The sequence below is a fragment of the Juglans regia genome, chromosome 11 (assembly GCF_001411555.2).
Source record: "Juglans regia cultivar Chandler chromosome 11, Walnut 2.0, whole genome shotgun sequence".
In the NCBI taxonomy this organism is placed as follows: domain Eukaryota; kingdom Viridiplantae; phylum Streptophyta; class Magnoliopsida; order Fagales; family Juglandaceae; genus Juglans; species Juglans regia.
Genome location: NC_049911.1, coordinates 30,184,438 through 30,207,876, shown reverse-complemented (window position 1 = coordinate 30,207,876; position 23,439 = coordinate 30,184,438). Strand labels below are relative to the sequence as shown.

Here is a 23,439-nt window from a genome sequence, read left to right as displayed (position 1 = left end):
GAACCAGCAGTGTTGCCCGTGTAATCAGCCACAGAAGCGCCTTTATCCAAAGCAATTCTAAAGAGGGAAGGGAAAGCAATCTTCAAGGCCATGTCTTCACACCATAAATCATGCCAAAAACTGATCCAGTTACCCCTACCCACTTCAAATCTGAAATTTCTGGAGAACTCCCCCCATCCATTGCGAATGAATTTCCACACTCCCACCCCATATGCCACTCTAACTTTGTTTGAGCATCAACCTCCCCAAATACTCCCATATTTGGCATCAATAACAATCCTCCAAAGAGCATCCCCTTCTTGATGATGCCACCACAACCATTTCCCTAAGAGTGCCTTATTGAAAGTTTTTAGCTTTCTAATCCCCAAACCTCGCAAATATAAAGGAGAAAAATCTTATCCCACTTGAGGAAGTGGAATTTCTTCTCATCCTCCAATCCGCCCCACAAGAAGTCACAGAGCAAAGTAGAAACCTTACAACCCAATATATCAGCCAAATCCCCTAGATTATTGACCAAACCTATGGGGACCATTTCAGATTTAGACAAACTGACTTTTAAACTAGACAGCTTCAAAACATAGCAAAAGTGTCTGTAATGAGCGGATCTGATCACAATTTGGTTCACACAAGATCAAAGTATCATCTTCAAAGAGTAAATGAGAAACATTAATGCTGCCATGTGTGGAACTGCCCACGAGAAGCCTGAGATAAAACCCCTATCCATTGCTGCCTTCAACATTCTACTGAACACATCCATAACTAAAACAAAGAGAAAAGGGGACAAAGGGTCCCCTTGTCTCAGTCCTCGTGAGCTGTTAAAAAAACCAGCTGAAGTGCCATTAACCAAGACTGAAAATCTAGCTGAAGATATGCAATGCTTCATCCACTTACACCATTTATCCCCAAAACCATACCTACCAAGGATATATATCAAAAAATTCCAATTGACGTGGTCAAATGCCTTCTCCATACCTACCAAGGATATATATCAAAAAATTCCAATTGACGTGGTCAAATGCCTTCTCCATATCCAATTTGCAAAGGATGCTTGGAACACAGCCTCTAATTCTACTATCGAAACATTCATTAGCAATGAGAACAGAGTCAAGTATTTGTCTTCCCTTGACAAAGGCATTTTGGGACTTTGTTACGATCTTCCCCATAACCACACTCAAACGGTTAGTGAGCACCTTCTAGATAATCTTGTACACACCACTAACAAGACTGATGGGTCGAAAATCCTTCACTTTCACGGACCCAACTTTTTTAGGGATAAGCTCAATGAACGTAGCATTAAGGATTTTCTCAAATTTCATGAATGAGTGAAATTCAAGAAAAACCTTCATGATGTCCTCCATGATGTCAAGTTCGTGAGAATGGCCGAAATTGAATGGTCTTGAGTTCTGTATATTATATATATAGACTTTACAAGAATGCTATACATGGAAAGCAAATAAGTTCCCACATGATTCTAGCCCTATACATGTAAATTGTAATCTATCAAATAATGTATGCTAACTGTACAGAATAATGAATGGAGAAATAAGGAAACAATTGTGGGCTAAAATAAGGAAAGAAGTGTGGACAGCAAAGCTGTCCGTTGACAGCCCCCCTCAAATTGATGCAGGTTTATCAACAAGCATCAATTTGCTACTTAGGAAGCAATGTCGATGACGAGTGAGAGCCTTGTTGAAGATATCAGCAATTTGTAGTTTAGTGGAAATATGTGGAAGAGTGATAACACGAGCTTCAAAGGCTTCACAAATAGAGTGACAATCCACTTCAATATGCTTTGTGCGCTCATGATAGACAGGATTGGCCGTGATCTGAATAGCACTTGTATTATCGGCATGTAGAGGTGTAGGATCGGTTTCAGCAACATCTAGCTCATCAAGCAAACCTCAACGCCAAATTATTTCAGAACAAGCAAGAGACATCGTCTGGTACTCAGATTCCGTAGATGACTTAGAGACTTTGTCTTGCTTCTTACTCTTCCAGGAGATCAATGCATCACCTAAGAACACACACCAACCAGTGATGGAGCGATGAGTATCTGCACAACCAGCCCAATCAGCATCACTATAAGCAGCAAGGCGAGTAGAATTGCTTGCAAGGAAGAATAAGCCATGGGCAGAAGTGCCGTGAACATAGCGTATGATCCTACGGACAGCAACCAAATGAAGATGACAAGGAGTCTGAAGAAACTGGTTGACTTGTTGTACATCAAAAGAAATGACCGGTCTAGTAATGGTGAGATAAACAAGGCCACCCACCAACTTCCGGTATAAACTATGATTAGCAAGTAAGTCACCCTCCTCTTTGCGAAGCTTGACATTTAATTCCATGGGAGTATCAACAGAAGTAGCCCCTTGTAGGCCAACTGTAGCCACCAAGTCACTAGCATACTTATGTTGATTGAGGGAAATACCAGAAGGACTACAATGCACTTCAAGACCAAGAAAATATGTGAGAGACCCAAGATCTTTCATATGAAAGGACTCTGAGAGATGGTCTTGAGCTGGCCAAGTAAAGCAGAATCGGAACCAGTGATCACAATATCATCAACATAAACCAAAAGAATAACAATACCCATGTCTGATTTCCGAAGAAACAAGAAAGTGTCATACTTGCTCTGCTTGAATGAAAATTGTAACAAAGTGGTGCGGAATTTTTCAAACCAGGCCCTCAGAGCCTATTTGAGACCATAAAGAGAACAACGAAGCTTACACACATGTGAAGTCAAAGAGGGAAACAATCCCGAGGGTGGCTTCATATAAATACACTCTTTAAGATCCCCATGGAGAAAAGCATTTTTGACATTCATCTGATGTAGTGGCCAATCACTGGAAGCAGCAAGAGCTAAAATCGTACGAACAATAGTCATTTTAGCCACAGGAGCAAAGGTCTCTTCATAATTGACACCATATTCCTAATTATTCCCAAGTGCAACAAGCCGAGCTTTGTAACGATCCAAACTTCCATCAGATCGGACCTTGACTGAGTAAATCCATTTGCAACCCAGAGGAACAATAGTGGGAGGACATGGCTCAATGTCCTAGGTGTGATTGGCTTCTAGAGCGGCAATTTCTTCCTGCATAGCTTGTCGCCAACAATCATGCTTGGCAGCGTGTGAGTAGCATGTGTGAATATCGAAATTGGACAATCCAGCAGTAAGAGCTGAAATAGAATTGCTAGAACTAGAAGAGGGAAATCCATACCTATCTGGGGGTATAGACACTCGAGGAGAGCGACGTACCAAAGGCGCTGGAGGTGCTGCAATTGACTGAAGCTGGAGCGTGGTAGGATTAGATATCGGGTGAGCCACCAGAAGAGACTATGGGCGGGAGCGTCTCGTATACAAAGTACCTGGTTTAAAGCGAGAACTGACTGGATGAAGATCTGAGAACTGCTGCTCAAAGGAGGGAACAACCACAGTAGAAGAAGAGGGCACCGAGGACACAGGAAAGAAATGTTGATCTTCAAAGAAAATAACATTCCTAGAAATGCATGTACGATGTAATGTAGGATCGTAGCAAACAAATCCCTTTTGACACCATTATATCCCAAGAAAGCACATCGGACAGATTGAGCAGATAATTTATGTTGCTCATGAGAAGGTAAATGAACAAAACATACACAACTAAAGGTACGAAGGTTATCATAACTAGGTTGTTTAGCAAATAAGCGGAAATAAGGAGACTACATATGTAGGACTTGAGAAGGTAAACGATTAATCAAGTGAGAAGCAGTTTTCAGAGTCTCTACCCAAAACATGGATGGAACAGAAGATTCTAACAAGAGAGTACGGACCACATCTAGGAGATGATGATTTTTGCATTCGGCTACTCCATTTTGTTGAGTAGAGGGACATGAACGTTGATGAATAATACCCTTAGAAGCCAAGAATGCCTGAAACTCAGTAGACAAATATTCACCACCGGAATCTGTGCGTAATGTCTTAATAGAAGCATAAAATTGATTGTCAACATACGCTAAAAACTCAATGAAAGTACGAAAGACCTCAGATTTGGAGCGAAGAAAGTAGATCCAAGTAAATCTACTATGATCATCAATGAAAGTCACATAGTATTTAATTTTTTCATGTGAACTAACTGGGGAAGGTCCCCAAACATCACTATGGATATGATCAAAGCAATGAGATGCTCTACTGGCATGCAAAGGGAAGGGAAGGGAAGAGTTTTGCTTTTACCAAGTTTGCAAAAAGCACACTCAAGAGATAAAGAAGAACGATCTTTATTACCAAGTAAACTAGAGTTCAATACATGAGATAATATTTGAGTATTGGGATGACCTAAACGACGATGCCACACCATACCAAGATCTGAAACATTATTACAAGCAAAAGACTTAATAGAAGAAACTGGAGAAAAAGCTGGAACATGCAAAAATAGTGGAAACAAGCGCCCCACTTTAGGTCCCTTCGCGATCGGCTCCCCCGTTACCTGGTCCTGCACAACACAATCATCACCAAAAAAATTAACAGCACAATTGTTATCAACTAATTGATCAACAGAAATAAGATTCGTGGAAAGCTGAGGAGCAAGAAACACATCAGTGAACTTAGAAGAGGCATCTCTGACAGTAGCGATTAGCAAAGAACTGCCATTTGCAGTCTGAATAGCATATTGACCAGTGTAGGGCCGAACATGACATAGAGCAGTGGGAGTATTCGTCATGTGATTAGAGGCACCCGAGTCTATGTACCAAAGTTTAGTAGAAGTGTTACCTTGGAACCCCATTGCTGATAAAGCTGAAATCAGCATCTGTTGCACCATGTCGGGTGTGCAGTAATTCGTTGCAGGAGGTGCAGGAACTGAGGAATCATCGGAAGGAGAGCCAGGAGCTGCGGAGGGTACAATAATAGAAGTCTGAAATTCCTAGGCCTGACGATTCTGGGGGCGGATGCGACATTCTTTGATAATGTGACCCTTCTTCTTGCAATAAGAGCAATATTTCTTAGGACAATTGGCAGCAATATGTCCATATTCCTTGCAACAGAAACACTGCAAGTTTTTAGAATTCACAGGTGGTCCTCGTCTTTGGGCAGCATAAGCCACAATGGTCGATCCTGAACTACCATGGGAAGGCTCCATAGTAGCTTGAGTATTAAGACGTTCTTCGCGAAGTAACTCACCAAAACACATATCAAGAGAAGGAACATGAGAGCGATTAAGCAAGGAGGAACAAACAGATTCAAATTCGGGACGTAGTTTCATAAGAAACTGATCACGACGACTAGTCTCATGAAGTTTCTGAATAATGGAAAGAGCGGCATCAGGAACATCCGCAGTAACCAGATCAGCATGTTGAAACGTGTCATGTTGAAACGTTGCAATCGCATGCTCTAACTGAAATCGACGAGTAGCATTATATTGATGATAAACCCTCTTTAAGTATGTCCACATGGATTAAGCGGTGCAATGAGGCCACAAGTTGGTGACAATATGTGGCTCGACCAGCATTATATTGATGATAAACCCTCTTTAAGTATGTCCACATGGATTAAGCGGTGCAATGAGGCCACAAGTTGGTGACAATATGTGGCTCGACCGAGCCAAGAAGCCTAGACATAATCCGAGCATCAAGCACAGTCCATGAAGGAGAAGAGACTAGATCCTTGGATTGATCAGGATTAGGTGCACAATCTGTGCCATCAATATGGCCCCAAAGATCTTTTCCCTTGAGGAAAAGTTCAAATTGAAAAGTCCAAGTAGAGTAATTTTTTCCCGTAAACTTGACGCACACGGGTGCAGAATCCATGGTAAATAAATGAAAGCCGAGACAAAAGCCAAAAAATAACTAAAAGGCCGAAATAACCAAAAAAGAACCAAAGCCGAGAAGCAAATAGCACCCACTATTAATGGTTCCGAGAAGCAAGAGCACCAAAAAAAAATTGTAAGCAGCAAACAAACGCGAGACCGAAGAATGAAAACCTGCAAGGTGCGTCGCATAACACCTGCTAACAGCCATAGAGGACTGTTCCGACAGCCACTCAGCCATAGAGATGCCGAAAAAGACCAAGAAAGACTACTCCAACGGCCACCGTGTCTGTAGACCACCGATAGAGACCACCGAAACAAAAACAAGAGACCACCAAAAGAGTTGCACCGAAAAAAAAAAAGACCCAGAGAATAGACTTGCACCGAAAGACAGAGAAGATGATGTCGGAGACACCCAAAAACAACACAGAGACCATCGAAACAGAGAAGGTTCACGTCGGAATCAGCACAGAAGCCACTGAGAAGAAGAAGTGCACGTCGAAACTGCACAGAGACACCGAAGCCGAGAGAAGAGAAAAAAAATTCGAAAGATGCTTGAGTTTTTAGTCGACGGCTCTAGATACCATGTCAAGTTCGTGAGAATGGCCGAAATTGAATGGCCTTGAGTTCTGTATATTATATATATAGACTTTACAAGAATGCTATACATGGAAAGCAAATAAGTTCCCGCATGATTCTAGCCCTATACATGTAAACTATAATCTGTCAAATAATGTATGCTAACTGTACAGAATAATGAATGGAGAAATAAGGAAACAATTGTGGGCTAAAATAAGGAAAGAAGTGTGGACAGCAAAGCTGTCCGTTGACACATGACAATGTCCGAACATGCCTGAAAAATGCCATGGAAAACTGGAATAAAGTTTTTTGGAAAATAATAAAATTATGATCAAACCATGGGTGCCTTATAATGATCTAGCAATAGAACGTGTGCATTGCATGTGGAACCTTTTCAGTAATTTATAATTCACTTGAAAATTTTATAGATACAGATGTAATTTATTCAAATAACCAGTTTTTTTAGATGCATACTAACAATATGTCTTATAATGTATCTTTTTACAAGTAAGAAATCTGTATTGAAAAATGCAAATGCAACCCAAGTACAAGGGAAATATAGAAGACAATATACCTATCTAGAGAGAGAAAAAGATACAAGAAAATCATACATGCTTAGTCTACTATAGTTTTGAGTTCTCTCATCATCCATTTGTGGTCTTCAAGGGTTCTATATTTTTTTTTTTCCTTCCACATACACCAAATGAGGCAAGTAAGAACCATCTTACTCACTACTATAATTTGTGGGTTGCCACTGAACGTATATAGTAAACATAACTTTATCAACCTTTTTGTTATGACTTTAGCAAAAGATGTTCCTTACTATAATACATTTGTTAGTAAACAGAAAGATGGATATATTTCTTTCTTTTTCTATAAGCAAAGGTGAATATATTTCAATGATTTGGAAAATTTGGGACATATTTAAGTGGGGTTTATTTTGATAAGCTCATTCTTTTGCTGGTCAAGTTTACTTAATGGTGGTCCTTTGATTGCAATGTGCTTTGTGTGTGGAGACTTTCCAAAGATAAATTTATTATTCACGTTGACATTTATAAATAAACAAGAATTTAATTAACTAATAATTTATTTTATAGAGAAGTGCTACAGCCATTCTTTTGAAGTTATTTAGGGCATTTTGGTTCGTCAACTTTTCCCTCAAGGAGTTTGTGGCATATATGGTATAGATTTATAATGGATGATAGCACTTTCTATCCAATAAAAATGGGTGGAGCATTAAAATGTGAGCTCAAGATCCATTGGGTATGATTAAAAAATTATATATCACATTGGTTAGTTGCTGAAAAAAAAAATAATAGTAATTGGTAATTCATTGGAAATAAGAAGGTTGGGCTCAGAGATCATCACCCAAATCATGTGCAATGAAGATTATGAATACATTATTGCTAAAGCTTGACTTCCTTGAAGTCGGAGAAGCATAAAGGTTAAAATGATAACTGAAACTAAAATTGACATAATTTGAAGAAGTAGAAAAAGGTTTATGCTAATTAAAGGTTCAGCAAAGAAGATCATTAGACACTTATCACAAGGAAAAAAGCAAAGATACTGTAGTAGATAGGGGTGATTGAAGAACAAGGATCCATGCAATTAATGCAAAATCATTTTGTAATAAGAATTGATATTCCAAACCTAATCTGTTGAGATTAAGAGTCCACCATGGAAGGCAATGTTCTGAAACTAGAAAGAATATGCTGTGGTGAACCCAAATTTATCAGTAGCGACTGCGCTGGTCACAGCTAACAAAGCCTAAGTATAAACCTTGAAAGACTAACGCTGCATGATTTATAAACATATACACACAATGGGAGGTGGAATGCATATTTTCCTCTTTCATTATTTTTTCCTTTCAAGTCTGAGTTCCCCATGTGCTGCTTTTACTTTGTTGTTTTGGAGCCAAGTTCATCTTGTCATTTTTTATTAGCTTTATTTGTTGTTTGATTGTTTCATTTGTAGAAATCTGTGGGGTGGCAAGCAGCCAATCGCCAATGAAGATGACATAGTTGATGAGAAGTGGTGGAATCTATATGATGATTTGTGGACTATTATTTGTGAGATGAATGGTAAGGGACCAAGCAAAGTTTTGCCCAAATCGTCTTCAGCTGTGGGTCCTTCTCTTGGGCAACGAGCACGTGGGTTAGTGGAATCACTGAACATTCCAGCTGCAGAAGTGGCTGCTGTTGTTGTATCAGGAGGGATAGGCAGTGCTTTGGGTGGAAAATCAAACAAAAGCATTGATAAGGCTATGCTTTTACGAGGGGAGAGGTTCCCACGCATTATTCTTAGACTTGTAATCCTATATCTTTACAAATCTTCTTTAGAAAGAGCATCACGATGTGTCCAACAGGTCATTTTACTTTTGCCGAGCTTTTTGGCTGCTGATGACGAGCAAAGCAAAAGCAGATTGCAGCTTTTCATCTGGTACTTCTTTAGTTTTAAAATGACATCTAAAAAAACTCATAGATTCGAGATATTATTTATGTAGGCTTAGTTATTGATACTTGGGTTATAGAATCGTGATTGTCTCAATTTTTGCATTCTCTACTAGAAATTGACTTTGCATAAAATTGTGCCAGGGCTTTGCTTGCCGTTAGGTCGCAGTTTGGAATGTTAAATGATGGTGCTCGTTTTCATGTTATATCACACTTGATTCGAGAAACTGTCAACTGTGGCAAATCATTGCTTGCTACTAGCATTGTTGGAAGAGATGACTCCTTGGATTCAGGCAGCAATCCAAAAGAAACTGGATCAATTCACAATTTAATACAAAAGGATCGAGTACTTGCAGCAGTGAGTCCTAAAGCTGTGTTCGTGTTGTTATTCATTAGTTCATTAGTGTATGTTGTTGCACTGCCATATCCTAATTTTTTATTATCTAATGCCCCCATTTATCCGCAAATCTTGCCAATTGCATCCAAGATTGAAGTGGTATGATGAATACTTCAACAATAAAAGCTGGAGTAGCATAGAAACTAGCACATTCAAGGTGCAAAGAATGAAATACAAAGATTGCTAAAGTTACTACCTTAAACCTATGACATTGTCTTAAGGGAACAAGTTTAAATGCACACTCAAATTAGTATAATATATATTCAGTCAGTGTATTTTGTAAGGTCCACAGGTTTTTCCCCATTGACCCTAAGGTCACTAACCAAGCGAACAGAGCTAGCCATAGTTATCTGCATTCTTGATTTAAAAAAAAATGGTTTTGGAATAATAATATGAAAATAAGTCAGCTTGAGGTATCACATGTGTACTCCACATCCGCTGCCCTGCGTTAACCACTATAAGACTAAAGGGATGGCCCTTTTTCATCTCACGGAAATGATTTAGTGATGAAAAGAATGACAACGTTTTAAATCAGTTTTTTCGGTTGAAAATTTTACTCGGACACCCAAAGAGACTCAAATCATCAATCTCACTGTCACTCTATTCTTATGGGAGCTGGAGTTGCCATTTGGCCTGAAAGCCATTTACTTTGTCATCTTTTCCAGTTTTTAATTGTTAAAGTTCGTTCTTCAGGTTGCTGATGAGGCAAGATATATGAATACATTAAAAGCTGACCGCAGCAGGCAATTGCATGAGCTCCGCACTAGGATTGATGAAACTTCTCTTGCAGAATCTAATAACAAGAAAGCTTTTGAAGATGAGATACAAAGTAGCTTGACTTCCGTTCTTGCTTCAGATGACAGCAGAAGAGCTGCATTCCAGCTTGTTTATGAGGAGGAGCAGCAAAATGTTGCTGTATGTGGACAGTTCTGGTGTTATTGAAAATACTTCATCTCTTCTTTTTGTTTTTATTTTCATTTATTCTGTTTGTCTTGCTTGCTCATTTCCCCTTCTACTGTTGAAATTATGTTGACTGTTACATCGTTATGTATGTAAATATAAGTGTTGCATGGACAGGAAAAATGGATACACATGTTCCGTTCTTTGATTGATGAGAGAGGTCCATGGTCTGCTAATCCTTTTCCCAATAATTCCATAACACATTGGAAACTTGACAAGACGGAAGATTCATGGCGGCGCAGACCAAAGCTAAGACAGAATTACCATTTTGACGAAAAGTTGTGCCATCCTCCCTCCTCTGCCCCTAGCAATGAGTCTAATCTTCCTGTGAATGAAAACAAATCTGGTTTTGTGGGGTTAATTCCTGAGCAAATGAAGCATTTTCTGCTAAAAGGAGTGAGAAGAATTACTGATGAAGGGAGCTCAGAATCCAATGATAATGGTACTGAAATAAGTGGGCATAAGGCCTCCATCCCCAAGGATCCTCCAGACACTCAATGCACAGAACTAAAAGACAGTATTGACAAGAAGGATGCCCTGCAAGACAGAAAAGAGTCTTCTTCCTCCTCACTGGAGACAGAAACTAATGAGGTATGCGTGAATAAATAAATTTGTGCCAAAATAAAAAATAATGAAATGGGTAACTGATTTTCTTATATCTTGATTGCCTTTTCAGGTTCTTTTGTCAATTCCATGTGTACTTGTAACCCCCAAGAGAAAATTAGCTGGGCATTTGGCAGTCATGAAAAGTTTCTTGCATTTCTTTTGTGAATTTCTGGTCGAAGGTACTGGTGGATCGTCAGTGTTTAAGAACTTCCATGCTTCAAGCAATTCTGATTTGACCAAGTCTAATCAAAAGCAGAACTTCCAGCATCATTTTGATTTGGGGAGGGGTATCACGAGTGATATTGATCCAATAAATGAAATGCATAAAAAACAATTAAAAAATGTTAAGCGCCACAGGAGGTGGAACTTAAGCAAGGTATGGAAAATTATGACTTCAATTAGCTTCTGCTCCTTCCTTCACTTCTGTACACAAATCTGACTTACAATTCTTTTGTGTTGTTTTGGTCCTTATTTTTTTGTGGCTGCCATAGATAAAAGCAGTCTATTGGACTCGGTATTTGCTTAGATACAGCGCAATAGAGATTTTCTTCAGTGATTCAGTCGCCCCCATATTTTTGAATTTTGCATCATTGAAGGATGCAAAAGAAGTTGGAACCTTGATAGTTACTACCAGAAATGAGTATTTGTTTCCAAAAGGAAGTAGTAGGGATAAGAGTGGAGCTATTTCGTTTGTTGATAGGCGTGTAGCCCTGGAAATGGCAGAAACTGCAAGAGAGAGATGGAGAAGAAGGGACATAACAAACTTTGAGTATTTAATGATTCTCAATACACTTGCAGGAAGATCTTATAATGATTTGACACAGTATCCCGTCTTTCCTTGGGTCTTGGCAGATTACTCCTCAGAGATTCTTGACTTTAACAAGTCATCAACCTTTAGGGATCTCTCGAAACCCGTTGGAGCACTGGATTTGAAAAGATTTGAGGTTAGTTTATAAGATAAAATTAATGGATGCCAATCTGTCTAATTTTAGAATTTTAATATCTTTGGGTTATGCTTTGCGTTTACAGGTGTTTGAAGATAGATATCGGAACTTCAGCGATCCTGATATACCCAGGTAATTCACAATCCCACTTACTGGACATGCATCGGTTCCTTTAAAGTCCCCATAGACTTTTTTTGGTCTCTCTGGCAACATGCTTTAATTTTTTGGCAGTTTCTACTATGGGTCTCATTACTCGAGCATGGGGATTGTACTCTATTACCTTCTTCGATTAGAACCATTTACATCTCTTCACCGTAATTTGCAGGTACTCTTTATTGATGTCATAGTTTAGTATATTATTTCTGTTTTCTAGAATGTATTTCGTTTCTAATAAAATTTCTTCTTACTTGTAAAAAAAAAAAAAGTTTAGTATATTATCGTATATGATAAATTACAGGATATATGCCCATTCCTATTAATATAATCTTTTTACTTAATTAAAAAAAGACAATGTAGGACAAGGATAGGCTACACACAATGCTTTGTGCAATTCTTAGTTTTTCTTCCACTTATGATTGGATAGTTATGAAAATTTGTTTCATACTTATTATTCAGAAGCCATTTTTCTGTGTCTTGAGGTTCTGCTGGCCTTTTCAATAATGAGAAAATCAAATGCTCTAGCTGAGAAATTCTAGCGATTCAACTAACCGTTGTATATAATGGGCACGTCCTGTTGAGCTAATAGTGTTTTTAAGGATTATGGTTTTTCCTTTATCAATCTATTTCTTCATTGGCCCCAGTTTTATTTATCAACTGTAGGAAGGCTAATCTCATTTGAAATGTTAGTAAAAGAGGATGGTGCCAAATAAATCTGCATGGAAGGATGATGGCTTAAAACTTCAAAGCAAGAAAATTACAAGTTCTGGATATTAAGTTTAAAAAACCAGTGCTTTGTTAAGGAAAGTCGTATTTGTATATATGATGTATGATATTAAATAAGACAGAATACATACTAGAGAATTTAATACACAAAATGATATGTGATATGAAAATTGTGAAAGGCATGATCACCAATCATATGAAGGTTTTTTTTTTTCATTAAGAATTTGATTTGGCGACTCAATGGTCCAAAGGCTAAAATTATTTGTGTGGTCAGGGTGGCAAACTCGACCATGCAGATCGCCTCTTTCAAAGCATTGAGGGCACATATCGGAATTGCCTTTCTAATACAAGTGATGTGAAGGAGTTGATTCCTGAGTTCTTTTACATGCCAGAGTTTCTTATCAATTCAAACTCCTATCATTTAGGAGTGAAACAAGATGGTGAACCCATAGGTGATGTTTGTCTCCCTCCCTGGGCCAAGGTATGTGAAAGCACTTCAGAGTTCAGGTTTTGACAATGCATAGTTTGACTACTGATGTTGTCCATTGTTCTTGATTTATTATCTATTTTTAAGTTTGATACCTAGGACTCAATTTGTCATTTAGGAACGAAGTGACAACTGCACAATATTGCTCTGCAGTACTTAGTGACAGATATTAGTATCTGTTAAATATAAAAATATCACTTTGTGATCATGGAAATAACATGTGTGGCTGATTTTGAATATTAGGGTGAATTGTGTTCTCATCAAAGTTTTGAATTCCGTTCCCGTGACCGTTCCGGTTGAGGCACTAGAATGGAATATTTCGATACCGGTACATTTTAGTGTACCGTTTCGTGATAGACATTATATGGATAAATTATATATATATAGAAACTATATTCCAAAATAACATCAATACAAGTCTTTAAAGCATCAATATTCCATTGCAAAAACTTTCCCCTCCTGGGTTATAGTCTTTTTTTTTTCTTTGGCTTCTAGTTCTTTTTTATCTGTTGGGAAACACAACTTCAGAATACTTGTTGGTGATATTGATTCAGGGGAGAATCGATCAATGGCATTCTAATCTCAGGAATTATCAAGGGACTCTGTGGGTTCCCTATCAATTACAAATTTACAAAACCATAATAGCATGCACATCAAACGTAAAATATGCAACAGATATTGTGCACAACATTCCTTTAAGAAGTTCGATCTTGTATATATAGGGAATTAGATGAATCGATCGTGATAATCTGTCACCAAATTGTAATAAAACCTTCCCTTCATCTGACAAAATATTGAATTTACGAGATCAATGATTTGGGGTTTAAGAAACTATCACAGTGGTTTCGATTATTACATATTCAAAGGGGGATTTCCGATCTATAAAGTTACAGTTAATAACTTAATACCTGCGGTGTGGAGTGGGGCGGTGGAGTGTGGAGGTGGACTTCGCCATGTGGCGGAGGAAGTGAAAAAGCTGCGATCGGGGGGGCGGGGGGGGGATTGAGCAACACACGGGACAGAGCTTTGACGGAGGCTGTGAGTCTGCAATGGCGTCAGGACTCGGGAAGCTCGAGTTGCAATGCCGTTGATTTTGGCGGGTTCCATTCGCTGGAGTGTGGCTGGTGACTAGAGTGGAGACAGACGGAGAGAAAAGTAATTAGGTTAGGGATTTGAGATGTGATTTCTCAAGGGAAGGGGGGAGAAGACAAGAGAAATCAACCAGGGCAGAAAATTACCGTTCTGTCCCTCTTTTAAAGTTATTTACAAAAATGCCATTTAGCTAAATTTCGGTCCAAAATTACCATCCGGCCGGAATGGACTGAAACCAGCCTGAATTTGAGCCGGGACGGAAAAGTACCCTACCCCGTGCCAGTTACTATTCCGGCATGGAAAATTTTTTAAAAGTTTGGTTCTCATACCCTAAACTATGATGGAAACTAAGAATTTTTAGCAGTGGGGAAACATCGTTACTGATCGCATGGTATTGGAGTTGATTTTCAATTTTTATGTCTTGAAGGGAAATTAAAAATAATATAAGGTGTATGAAAATTCAGTTCACACTAAATATTGTACCCTTAGTTTTGTTGGTTGTGTTTGAATATGCTTACTTAACTCATTGCTAACCTTTTCATTGCTAATATTGGGCCCAGGACTATAGCCCCTGCAGCAAAACTATTTCTGACAAATCTGTTTACTCTCTGAAATTGAGAAAAAAATTGGTAAATTTTTTTGAACAAATGCAAGAAACGAATAGCCTATTGTCTGAAACTGATAAATAAAGATATAATGAACATGTTTTAGTGCTTCAGGACTCCTGTGAAGGAGATAGGAAACAAGATATTCATTCTGACCAAGTACTTTTTTAGCCTTGATTGTTGTAGGTATATGAATCATGGTATTAAAGGCAAAACATATTTTAACAAATCACTTATTTACTTATAAAAAATAAAAACAAATTGCTTAATTAAAATAGCTGAGTTATAATCCAGTGGGGAAGATTATTAACTCATGAAATGGTATATCAGCATTTAACAGCATCTTAGGTTATTGCAACAAAGTTCTAGAATATTTTTTTGTATTTACCTTTAGAACAAAAGAAGGCACCAATGTAAAACAAATTAAAATAAATAATAAAAAAAATTAGAACTTTCCAATCTTAGCAATACAGCATGAGCTTAGGTCTCTGTAATGAAAATGCCGAGGGAGATATTTCATAGTTAGCAGTCCATTGAACTCTTCAAGACCTGATTGAATATGAATTTTCCATTAGGAATGGACTATCGTAGGATACAAGCTTTGTAAAAGAAGAAAATGAAACGGTTGTCACATGAAAAGATTCCTTAATCAGCTGCTGCCAGAAAATCCTGCTTACTGACCAAAATAACCCTGAGAAGGATCAAGGGAAAATCCAATCTTTCAAGAACCACTCTCTTGGCCTTCTACTCCTATCCTCCCTAACCTGTAAACAACTTATAAACCCTAAACTCTTCTCAACTTCCAAACCCTAAAAATGCATGTTTTAAATCCTTTTCCACTACTTTTTTTTATAGATAAGAAAATTTTATTAAGACAGTAAAAAGGCATAACCCAAGTACACAGGAAGGATTTCCACTACTTAATCAATTGTATAAAATTAAGCATCTTTGAATCTTCCCCACATCAAGAAGTTAAGAGAGGATTTTTTTTCTCCCTGAATTTTTAGCATATAACATTCAAGTTATGGATTACTATAACATTTAAGTTATAGGGAGTGTGCTTTTGCTGAGCGTAGAAGTTTCTTTTTTCACACCTTATTCTTTGGGCTTCTGTCATTATACTCAATGGATCTAGTCTTCATGACTTTCTTGTATCATCTTCTTGCTCCTAACTTATAATAGGTGTTATCTTCTATATACTACCTGTGTACTTGGGCAATGCCTGTTTACTTGTTTTAATAAAACTTTATCTTAGTTATCAAAAGAAAAAAAAAAACTCTGCAGAATAGATCGTCTCACAGACTATGTATTTAGCAAGAATACACAAGAAAAGCACTTCAAACTGTTGAGTTATCACCAGAGATGGCTTATTAGCATAGATTCTTTTACTAGGGGACTGGATCCATTTTGGATACCAGTCTTCTCAGACACTCCCTTGCATCATATCCAACATTTGATTTATAAACTGCAAATCTGAAGAATAAAATTGGACTACTGAAACCTATCCAATAATAGTTGTGACACTTCTGTGCAAATATTCGACACACCTTGAACATTAGGATGCAACATTTTTAAGCATGCAGAATAATTATTATTTCTAAGTAGAAAATAACTAAGCACGTAAAATTCATATTATTGTTATTGTTATCATCATCATCATCATTATTTGTGTTCATGAAATCAATATAATTATTATTCCCTACACCACGTTAATTGAATTTGTTTTGGGGCTTTAACTGTCTAGTTCTAGCTTTCCTTCTAAAATGAGAAGCTTAATTCCATATTATTTGCACAGGGCTTGCCTGAAGAATTTATTAATAGAAATCGAGAGGCCCTTGAAAGTGAATATGTTAGTTCAAATCTCCACCACTGGATAGATTTGGTGTTTGGTTATAAGCAGCGGGGAAAACCGGCAGTGGAGGTATTATCTAATATTGGAAACTGATGTCTGTGTAATCCATTAAAACTCTATCCATCTTTTCAGGATTCCTTTTCTTGACAAATAAACATTAAATTACAGGCAGCAAATATCTTTTACTACCTGACTTACGAAGGTGCTGTTGATCTGGACACCATGGAAGATGATTTTCAAAGAGCAGCAATTGAAGACCAAATTGCAAATTTTGGCCAGACTCCAATCCAGATTTTCCGTAAAAAGCATCCTAGAAGAGGACCTCCAATTCCAATTGCTCATCCTTTGTACTTTGCACCTGATTCTATCAGTTTGACTTCCGTTGTTTGTGGTACAAGTTATCCACCATCTTCTGTACTTCATGTTGGGGTATTGGACTCGAACATTGTCCTTGTGAACCAGGGGCTTACCTTGTCAGTTAAGATGTGGTTGACAACCCAACTGCAAACTGGGGGAAATTTTACCTTTTCTGCGTCTCAGGTTGGGTCTCTGTTATTTATTGAGATCTCTGGCTTTTGTACACTTTTTGTACGAATTCAAGTTTATGATTTTATGTCTTAATATTAAAACAAATCGTCAAACTATTGCAGGACCCTTTCTTTGGAGTTGGTTCTGATATTCTTTATCCTCGCAAAATCGGGAGTCCTTTGGCTGAGAATTTTGAACTTGGAGCGCAATGCTTTGCAACATTGCAGACTCCATCAGAGAATTTTTTGATCTCAAGTGGTAATTGGGAAAATAGCTTTCAGGTTATATCCTTAAATGATGGCAGAATGGTGCAGAGCATCCGACAGCACAAGGATGTGGTCAGCTGTGTTGCAGGTATCTTTCATAGGTCAAAGATAGTTTAACTCACTGATAACTACTCCCTTATCTATGCTAGTAGTATTCACAGTGATTAGATAGAATTGTGTTAACATATCTTGTCCTCGGTAAAATCCCAACTTTTCGTTTGCACTCTTGCCCAGTATCCTGAGGTAAAACATTCTCTTATAAAGGAGATTACTTTATGGTCTTTTTAAACATCAAATTAATCCCATCTTAACAGCAAAACCAAAATGTTCATCCTATTGGATCTGTTGATTTTTTTTTTTTTTTTATAAGTAAACGATTGTATTAGTAATAATAGGCTTAGCCCAAGTACACAAGAAGGTATACACGAGTTAACGCCTATCTAGGAAGAAGAAAAAGAAACAAGAAAGTCATGAATGCCAAGGCCATAAAAATCTACAGCTATGGCCCATAAAAATAATGTTCTAACAAAAAGTGATCTAAGTTCCTCTATAGAGCGTTCTTTGTCTTCAAACGTCCGATCATTTCGCTCCTTCCATAGGCACCACAAGATGCAAATAGGCACCATTTTCCACACAGCTGTCATTTGGAGGGCTCCTCTTAGATTTGTCCAGTTGGCCAAGAACTCAACCACTGTGGCAGGTATGACCCAAGCTAGCTCTAACCTACAAAACAAAGCATATATATCTCTCTAGCAACCTCGCAATGCAGTAGAAGATGATCCACAGTCTCACCACTTTTCTTACACATGCAGCACCAGTCTACTATGATCACCCCCCATTTCCATAAGTTGTTCATAGTCAAAATCTTACCCAATGAAGCTGACCAAACAAAAAATGCCGCTTTAGGAGACACCCTATTTTGCCAAATCTTCTTCCATGGGTAAAAAGAATGAATCAAGAACATGCCTTTACCTGTTGGTATCCACCACAACTTGTCAATTCCTTGAATGTTCGGTCTCATGGAGTATAAAAGACGAAACAAATCCTCAAAGCTACCAATTTCCCAATCTTGGGCTGCCCTACTAAAGTTCACGTTCCATTGGACTTGATCCCCAGATAGCACCATAACATCAGCCATTAAAGCTTTTTTTTCACAAGCAATCCTGAAAACTAAAGGGAATAAATCCTTAAAGGTGTTATCCTCACACCATAGGTCACTCCAGAATTTAATTCTAGAACCATCTCCCAACATAAGTCTAGTGTGACGAGTAAACCTCCCACCCTCGTCTAATATGCTTCCAAACTCCCACTCCATAAGCCCCACTCACCTCTCTAGTGCTCCAAACCCCCTACACACCTCCATATTTAAGGTCTATCACCGACTTCCATAGAGTTTCCGGTTTCATAGTATATCTCCCCAACCATTTCCCAAGTAAAGCCCTATTAAAGATCCTCATATTTCTAATTTCCAACCCACCAAAAGAAATTAGAGAGCATGACTTATCCCACTTGACTAGGTGGAATTTGAATTCATCCCTCACACCGCAGCAAAGGAAATCACGATGCAATTTTTTAATCCGAGTTGCCACACTTACTGGAATGGGGAATAGAGATAGAAAGTGCATTTGTAAATTGGACAAAGTGCTTTTGATTAGGGTGATCCGACCACCTTTCAACAAGTACAATCTCTTCCAACCAGCTAATCTACGTTCAATCTTCTCAATCACTGTATCCCAAATCAATTTAGCCCGTGATGCTGCCCCTAGGGGAAGACCAAGGTAATTCATGGGAAGAGAGGAAACCTTGCATCCAAGAATGTTAGCCAGCTGTCAAATATTGCAAACATTACCAACTGGCACCAACTCTGATTTGTCGAAGTTCACTTTCAGACTAGATGTTGCTTCAAAGCAAAGTAACCAATCACAAAACCACTGTTAACCAAAGCCGAGATCATTCTGCTAAGCGCTTCCATAACTATGACAAATAAAAGTGGAGACAAAAGATCCCCTTGTCTTAGGCCTCTCGAGTTGTTGAAGAAGCCAACTGGGCTGCCATTTACTAACATTGAAAACTTCGCCGTTGAGATACACCATCTGATCCACGAATACCATCTCTCCCCAAAACCATATCTCCCAAGCAAGTAAATTGAGAAGTCTCAATTCACATGATCATAAGCTTTCTTCATATCCAATTTATGAATAACTGAGAACTGAATCCAGAATTTGCCTACCCTTTACAAAAGCGTTTTGGGGTTTCAAAATAATCTTTCCCAACACCTCCTCTAGACGATTTGCAAGCACCTTGGATATGATTTTGTACACCCCATTTACAAGGTTAATAGATCGATAATCTTTCACTTCCGTTGCCCCAAGCTTCTTAGGAATAAGTGCAATAAAACTTATAAAAGGGGCATTTAGGTTTTTTTCAACTTTCCCAACAGAAAAAAATTCCTAAAACACCTTCATTAAATCCTCATTCATTACATCCCAACATGTTTGGAAGAATCCCATAGAGAAACCATCAAGACCAAGTGTTTTATCTTTAACCATTTTACTCACCGCCCCATGAACCTCCACCTCCTCAAAGGGTCTCTCCAACCACGGAACACTATGTGGCTCAATGGACTCAAAGGCTAGTCCATCAAGCTTTGGCCACCATCGCACCTGTTCAGTAAGTAAGTAATAAAAAAAATCAGCAACATGCTCTCGAATCACAGGAGTCTCTGTACTAGCCACGTCATCTATATTCAGCATTTCAATGGTATTAGTTCTCCTATGAGAGTTGGCCACTCTATGGAAGAACCCCATGCTTCGATCGCCTTCTTTCAACCACAATGCTCTAAATTTTTTGTGCCAAGAGATCTCCTCCAATAATATAACCCTCTCTAATTCTGACACTAATTCTGCCTTCTGAGATAACTCTTCCAACGAAAGGACCCAACCCTCCTGTATCCTTTCTAATTCTTGTATCTCTCCCAACATAGACTTCTTCCGGACACCTATATCACCAAAGAACTAAATATTCTAAAGCTTTAAACCTTGTTTCAATACTTTCAGTTTACCTGCCAAAATAAAACTAGGAGTGCCATATATCTGATATGAGGACCACCATTGTCTAACCCTGTCCACAAAGCCTTTAGTTTTCAGCCACATATTTTCGAATTTAAAATACTGACGCCCTCATTGAATCCCACCACAATCTAACAAAATAGGAAAGTGATCCGAACAAATGCGAGGAAGCCTCTTTTGGCATAGATCTAGATAGTAGCTTTCCCACTCTGACGAGACTAAAAATCTGTCCAGTCTAGACCACGTATGGTGATTTGACCACATAAATGCTCCGCCAATGAGAGGAAGATCCACCAATCCCAAGTCGAAAATACACTCCGAAAATTCCATCATTGCAGATTGCATCCTACTTTCTCCTGATCATTTGCTTGGGAAGCTTATAACATTAAAATCACCGTTATTTCCTCCAATAGAAGTCTTCTATTGCTATCTAGGTTCGGCCCATAGATGCCAGCGAACGCCCACAAAAAATTATCTTCCACATTCTTGAAGTAACAAGTCACTAAGTACAGCCCAATGAATTCCTCCATTTTCTCTACCACTCTTTTATCCCACATAATTAATATACCTCCCGAAGCCCCATCAGATGCTAAGTAAGCCCAATCCACATAGGTACAAGTCCATAAACTTCGAACAATTTTTCTTGTAATAAGTTTCTGCTTAGTCTCTTGTAAACACACAATGTCCGCCTTCCAGCCACAAAGTAAGCTTTTCAACCGCAGACGCTAATTAGCCTCATTGAGCCCTCGGACATTCCAAGAAATAATTTTGGGCTTCTTAAAGACGATGCCATTCCCTTCCCTTTGGTTCTTTCTCTACTTGAGCTGCCTTCATAATTTAGAGACCAAGTGAGTCTCTTGAGCTCCCTCTATTTCTTAGAACATGATTTCTTTTGCTGAACATGCCCATCTTCAATGGTTGTGAACAAAGCCATGAATTGTTCTTCAAAGCCCTCGCATTCAATTCCCACACAATGTTGTATTTCCTTTGCCTTGCGTAAAAGCCAATCAGAGACACTATACTAACCTGGCAAAAAGCAACTCAGGGGTACTGGCTCCCCTGCCATGTCTATCACATCCCTGGGTGTCCACTGTGACTGCAACGGCACCCCCATTTCTTCCTCAACACAGTTAGACCTACCACCCCTCTCAGAGGGATCCATTATAGGCACTAACATCTGAGAAAACCCTTCCAAAACCTCATTTGTGTTCTCTGCTTCAATAAACAACATACGGGCCACTTCCAGATGCTACGACACTTTCACTAGCGAGGAAACCACTTGGGTCTCGAGAGGAGACTCGCCCTTGCTATCTGTCAGCCTTGTCTGGCCTGGTTGGGCCTGGGATCCAACGTCCGACGGTGCAACATCAACGATATCCATTTCGAGCTCTTCCGCCAACACCTCTCTCTCTATCAAGTTCGTCGTCTGAGCAACCGTCGACGATTTTGTGGCTAGGGTCTTGTCTATCAGGACCTTTGCCAGGCGAGGTCAGGAGCCTCCCGCCGGTAGAAGGCCCAGCCACGTCCCCACCTCTCACTCTCCACACGAGCTGAACACCCATTGTGGATGAACCTGCTACCCGAGGCCCATTAGACCTTGCCAGGTCCCTTGGTTGCTTATTACTCCCCACAGGTTGAAGCCCAACTTTCTTGCCTACACCCATATGTTTGTTAGGCTCGATATCATTCCTAGGTGCAAAGCCCAAGCCCGTAGCATTATCCTCCTCAACACAGTGTATTAAAGCAGCCACTTTCCCTTGCAAATTTGTCAGTTGGGATTGCATGCCCTTTAGAGTACTGTGCATGCCATCATCTGCCTGAGCGACAACGGACCTACCATCGCCTCCCTTCCAGTGCACCCAGTCTGAACCCGTAGTGTGTCTGGCCATTTTCGTTCCCTGACCTTATAGGCATCTCATTGTTGTTTGTTGTTGAGTTCTACCACCATTGGCCCCTCCACGCAAATATTGCACTCGAGACTGCATCGGCGGCATCTTCTACACCAGGGCCTCCTTGTATGACCGACTTTGTGTTTGACTCCCCATCCCCGATGGTTTCTGTGATACTTCACCCAAGTTACGAAACACGATCCCCTCCCCCGAAATGGCCTCCCTCAATGCATCTGCCATCCTTCTCCACCCCGTCCCCTCCATGTCTTCCGATACAAAGATAAAATTTCGCCTTCCACCCCCAACATATTCTACTAACACCATGAAACGGCCATTGACATTTGAACACCTCTGTGCAATGAAACTCCCGGCACCCTCCCTTGATGTGGTATAAAAATCCTTCGTCCCCCCCCCCCCCCTTCAAACACTCCTCTAATGCTTTAGCAAACCATTGCACCGAAACCATCCCAAGTTTCACTTCCCTAACTATCTGCCAGCTACTTTCTGTAATGAGCAAGGAGCTTCCTTTCTTCCTCAAACTGAATGTTTTCGATTTTATATCTAAATTTCTTCTGAACCCCAACCTACTCTGCGACCCCTACAACTCACTACTCAGTTGTGATCTCACCGCTTAATCTCACCAAGCCTCATCGGAGTTTATGGTTGTACAGAAAACTTTGTTTGTACGGAGAGAAAACTTTTTCTGTGAAGATTCTAAGGAAGTTCCCTGTTGAAATATCAAGAGCTTGAAGTTTATATGTAATGAGTTTTGGGAAATAGAATTGTCGTTTTCTCATTGGATTCATCATTTGCTGTTACCGCTGTGTATGCTTCATGTGGATGCATGTTAGCAACCTCTTCTCCTAAAAAAAAAAAACCTATATTCTAAGCCAGGAGGAAAAGATTATAACTTACTCTGTGTTACAAGGCATGGCCTTGTGCTTAACATCACAGTGACGTGATGGAGGTTTATGAACTAAGAGTGGAGTTAGAAGAAGAATCAACAATCTCTTAATCTCATTCACAAGGCTACACTTGCTTGAAATGACCATCG

At 39.1% G+C, this 23,439-nt stretch overlaps 1 protein-coding gene across 2 annotated transcripts in view; it reads left to right on the top strand.

Annotated features, from left to right (window-relative positions):
* Positions 1-23,439, top strand: part of LOC109021172 (BEACH domain-containing protein B) — a 58,985-nt gene that overhangs the window by 32,306 nt on the left and 3,240 nt on the right. For both annotated transcript variants that reach the window (XM_035682747.1, XM_019003745.2), the window contains 12 exons: positions 8,334-8,798; positions 8,954-9,167; positions 9,900-10,121; positions 10,284-10,757; positions 10,843-11,148; positions 11,264-11,716; positions 11,802-11,848; positions 11,948-12,041; positions 12,873-13,079; positions 16,578-16,703; positions 16,803-17,174; positions 17,285-17,516. In XM_035682747.1, coding sequence (XP_035538640.1) covers positions 8,334-8,798; positions 8,954-9,167; positions 9,900-10,121; positions 10,284-10,757; positions 10,843-11,148; positions 11,264-11,716; positions 11,802-11,848; positions 11,948-12,041; positions 12,873-13,079; positions 16,578-16,703; positions 16,803-17,174; positions 17,285-17,516 — 3,212 coding nt within the window. The remainder of the gene's footprint in view (positions 1-8,333; positions 8,799-8,953; positions 9,168-9,899; positions 10,122-10,283; positions 10,758-10,842; positions 11,149-11,263; positions 11,717-11,801; positions 11,849-11,947; positions 12,042-12,872; positions 13,080-16,577; positions 16,704-16,802; positions 17,175-17,284; positions 17,517-23,439) is intronic.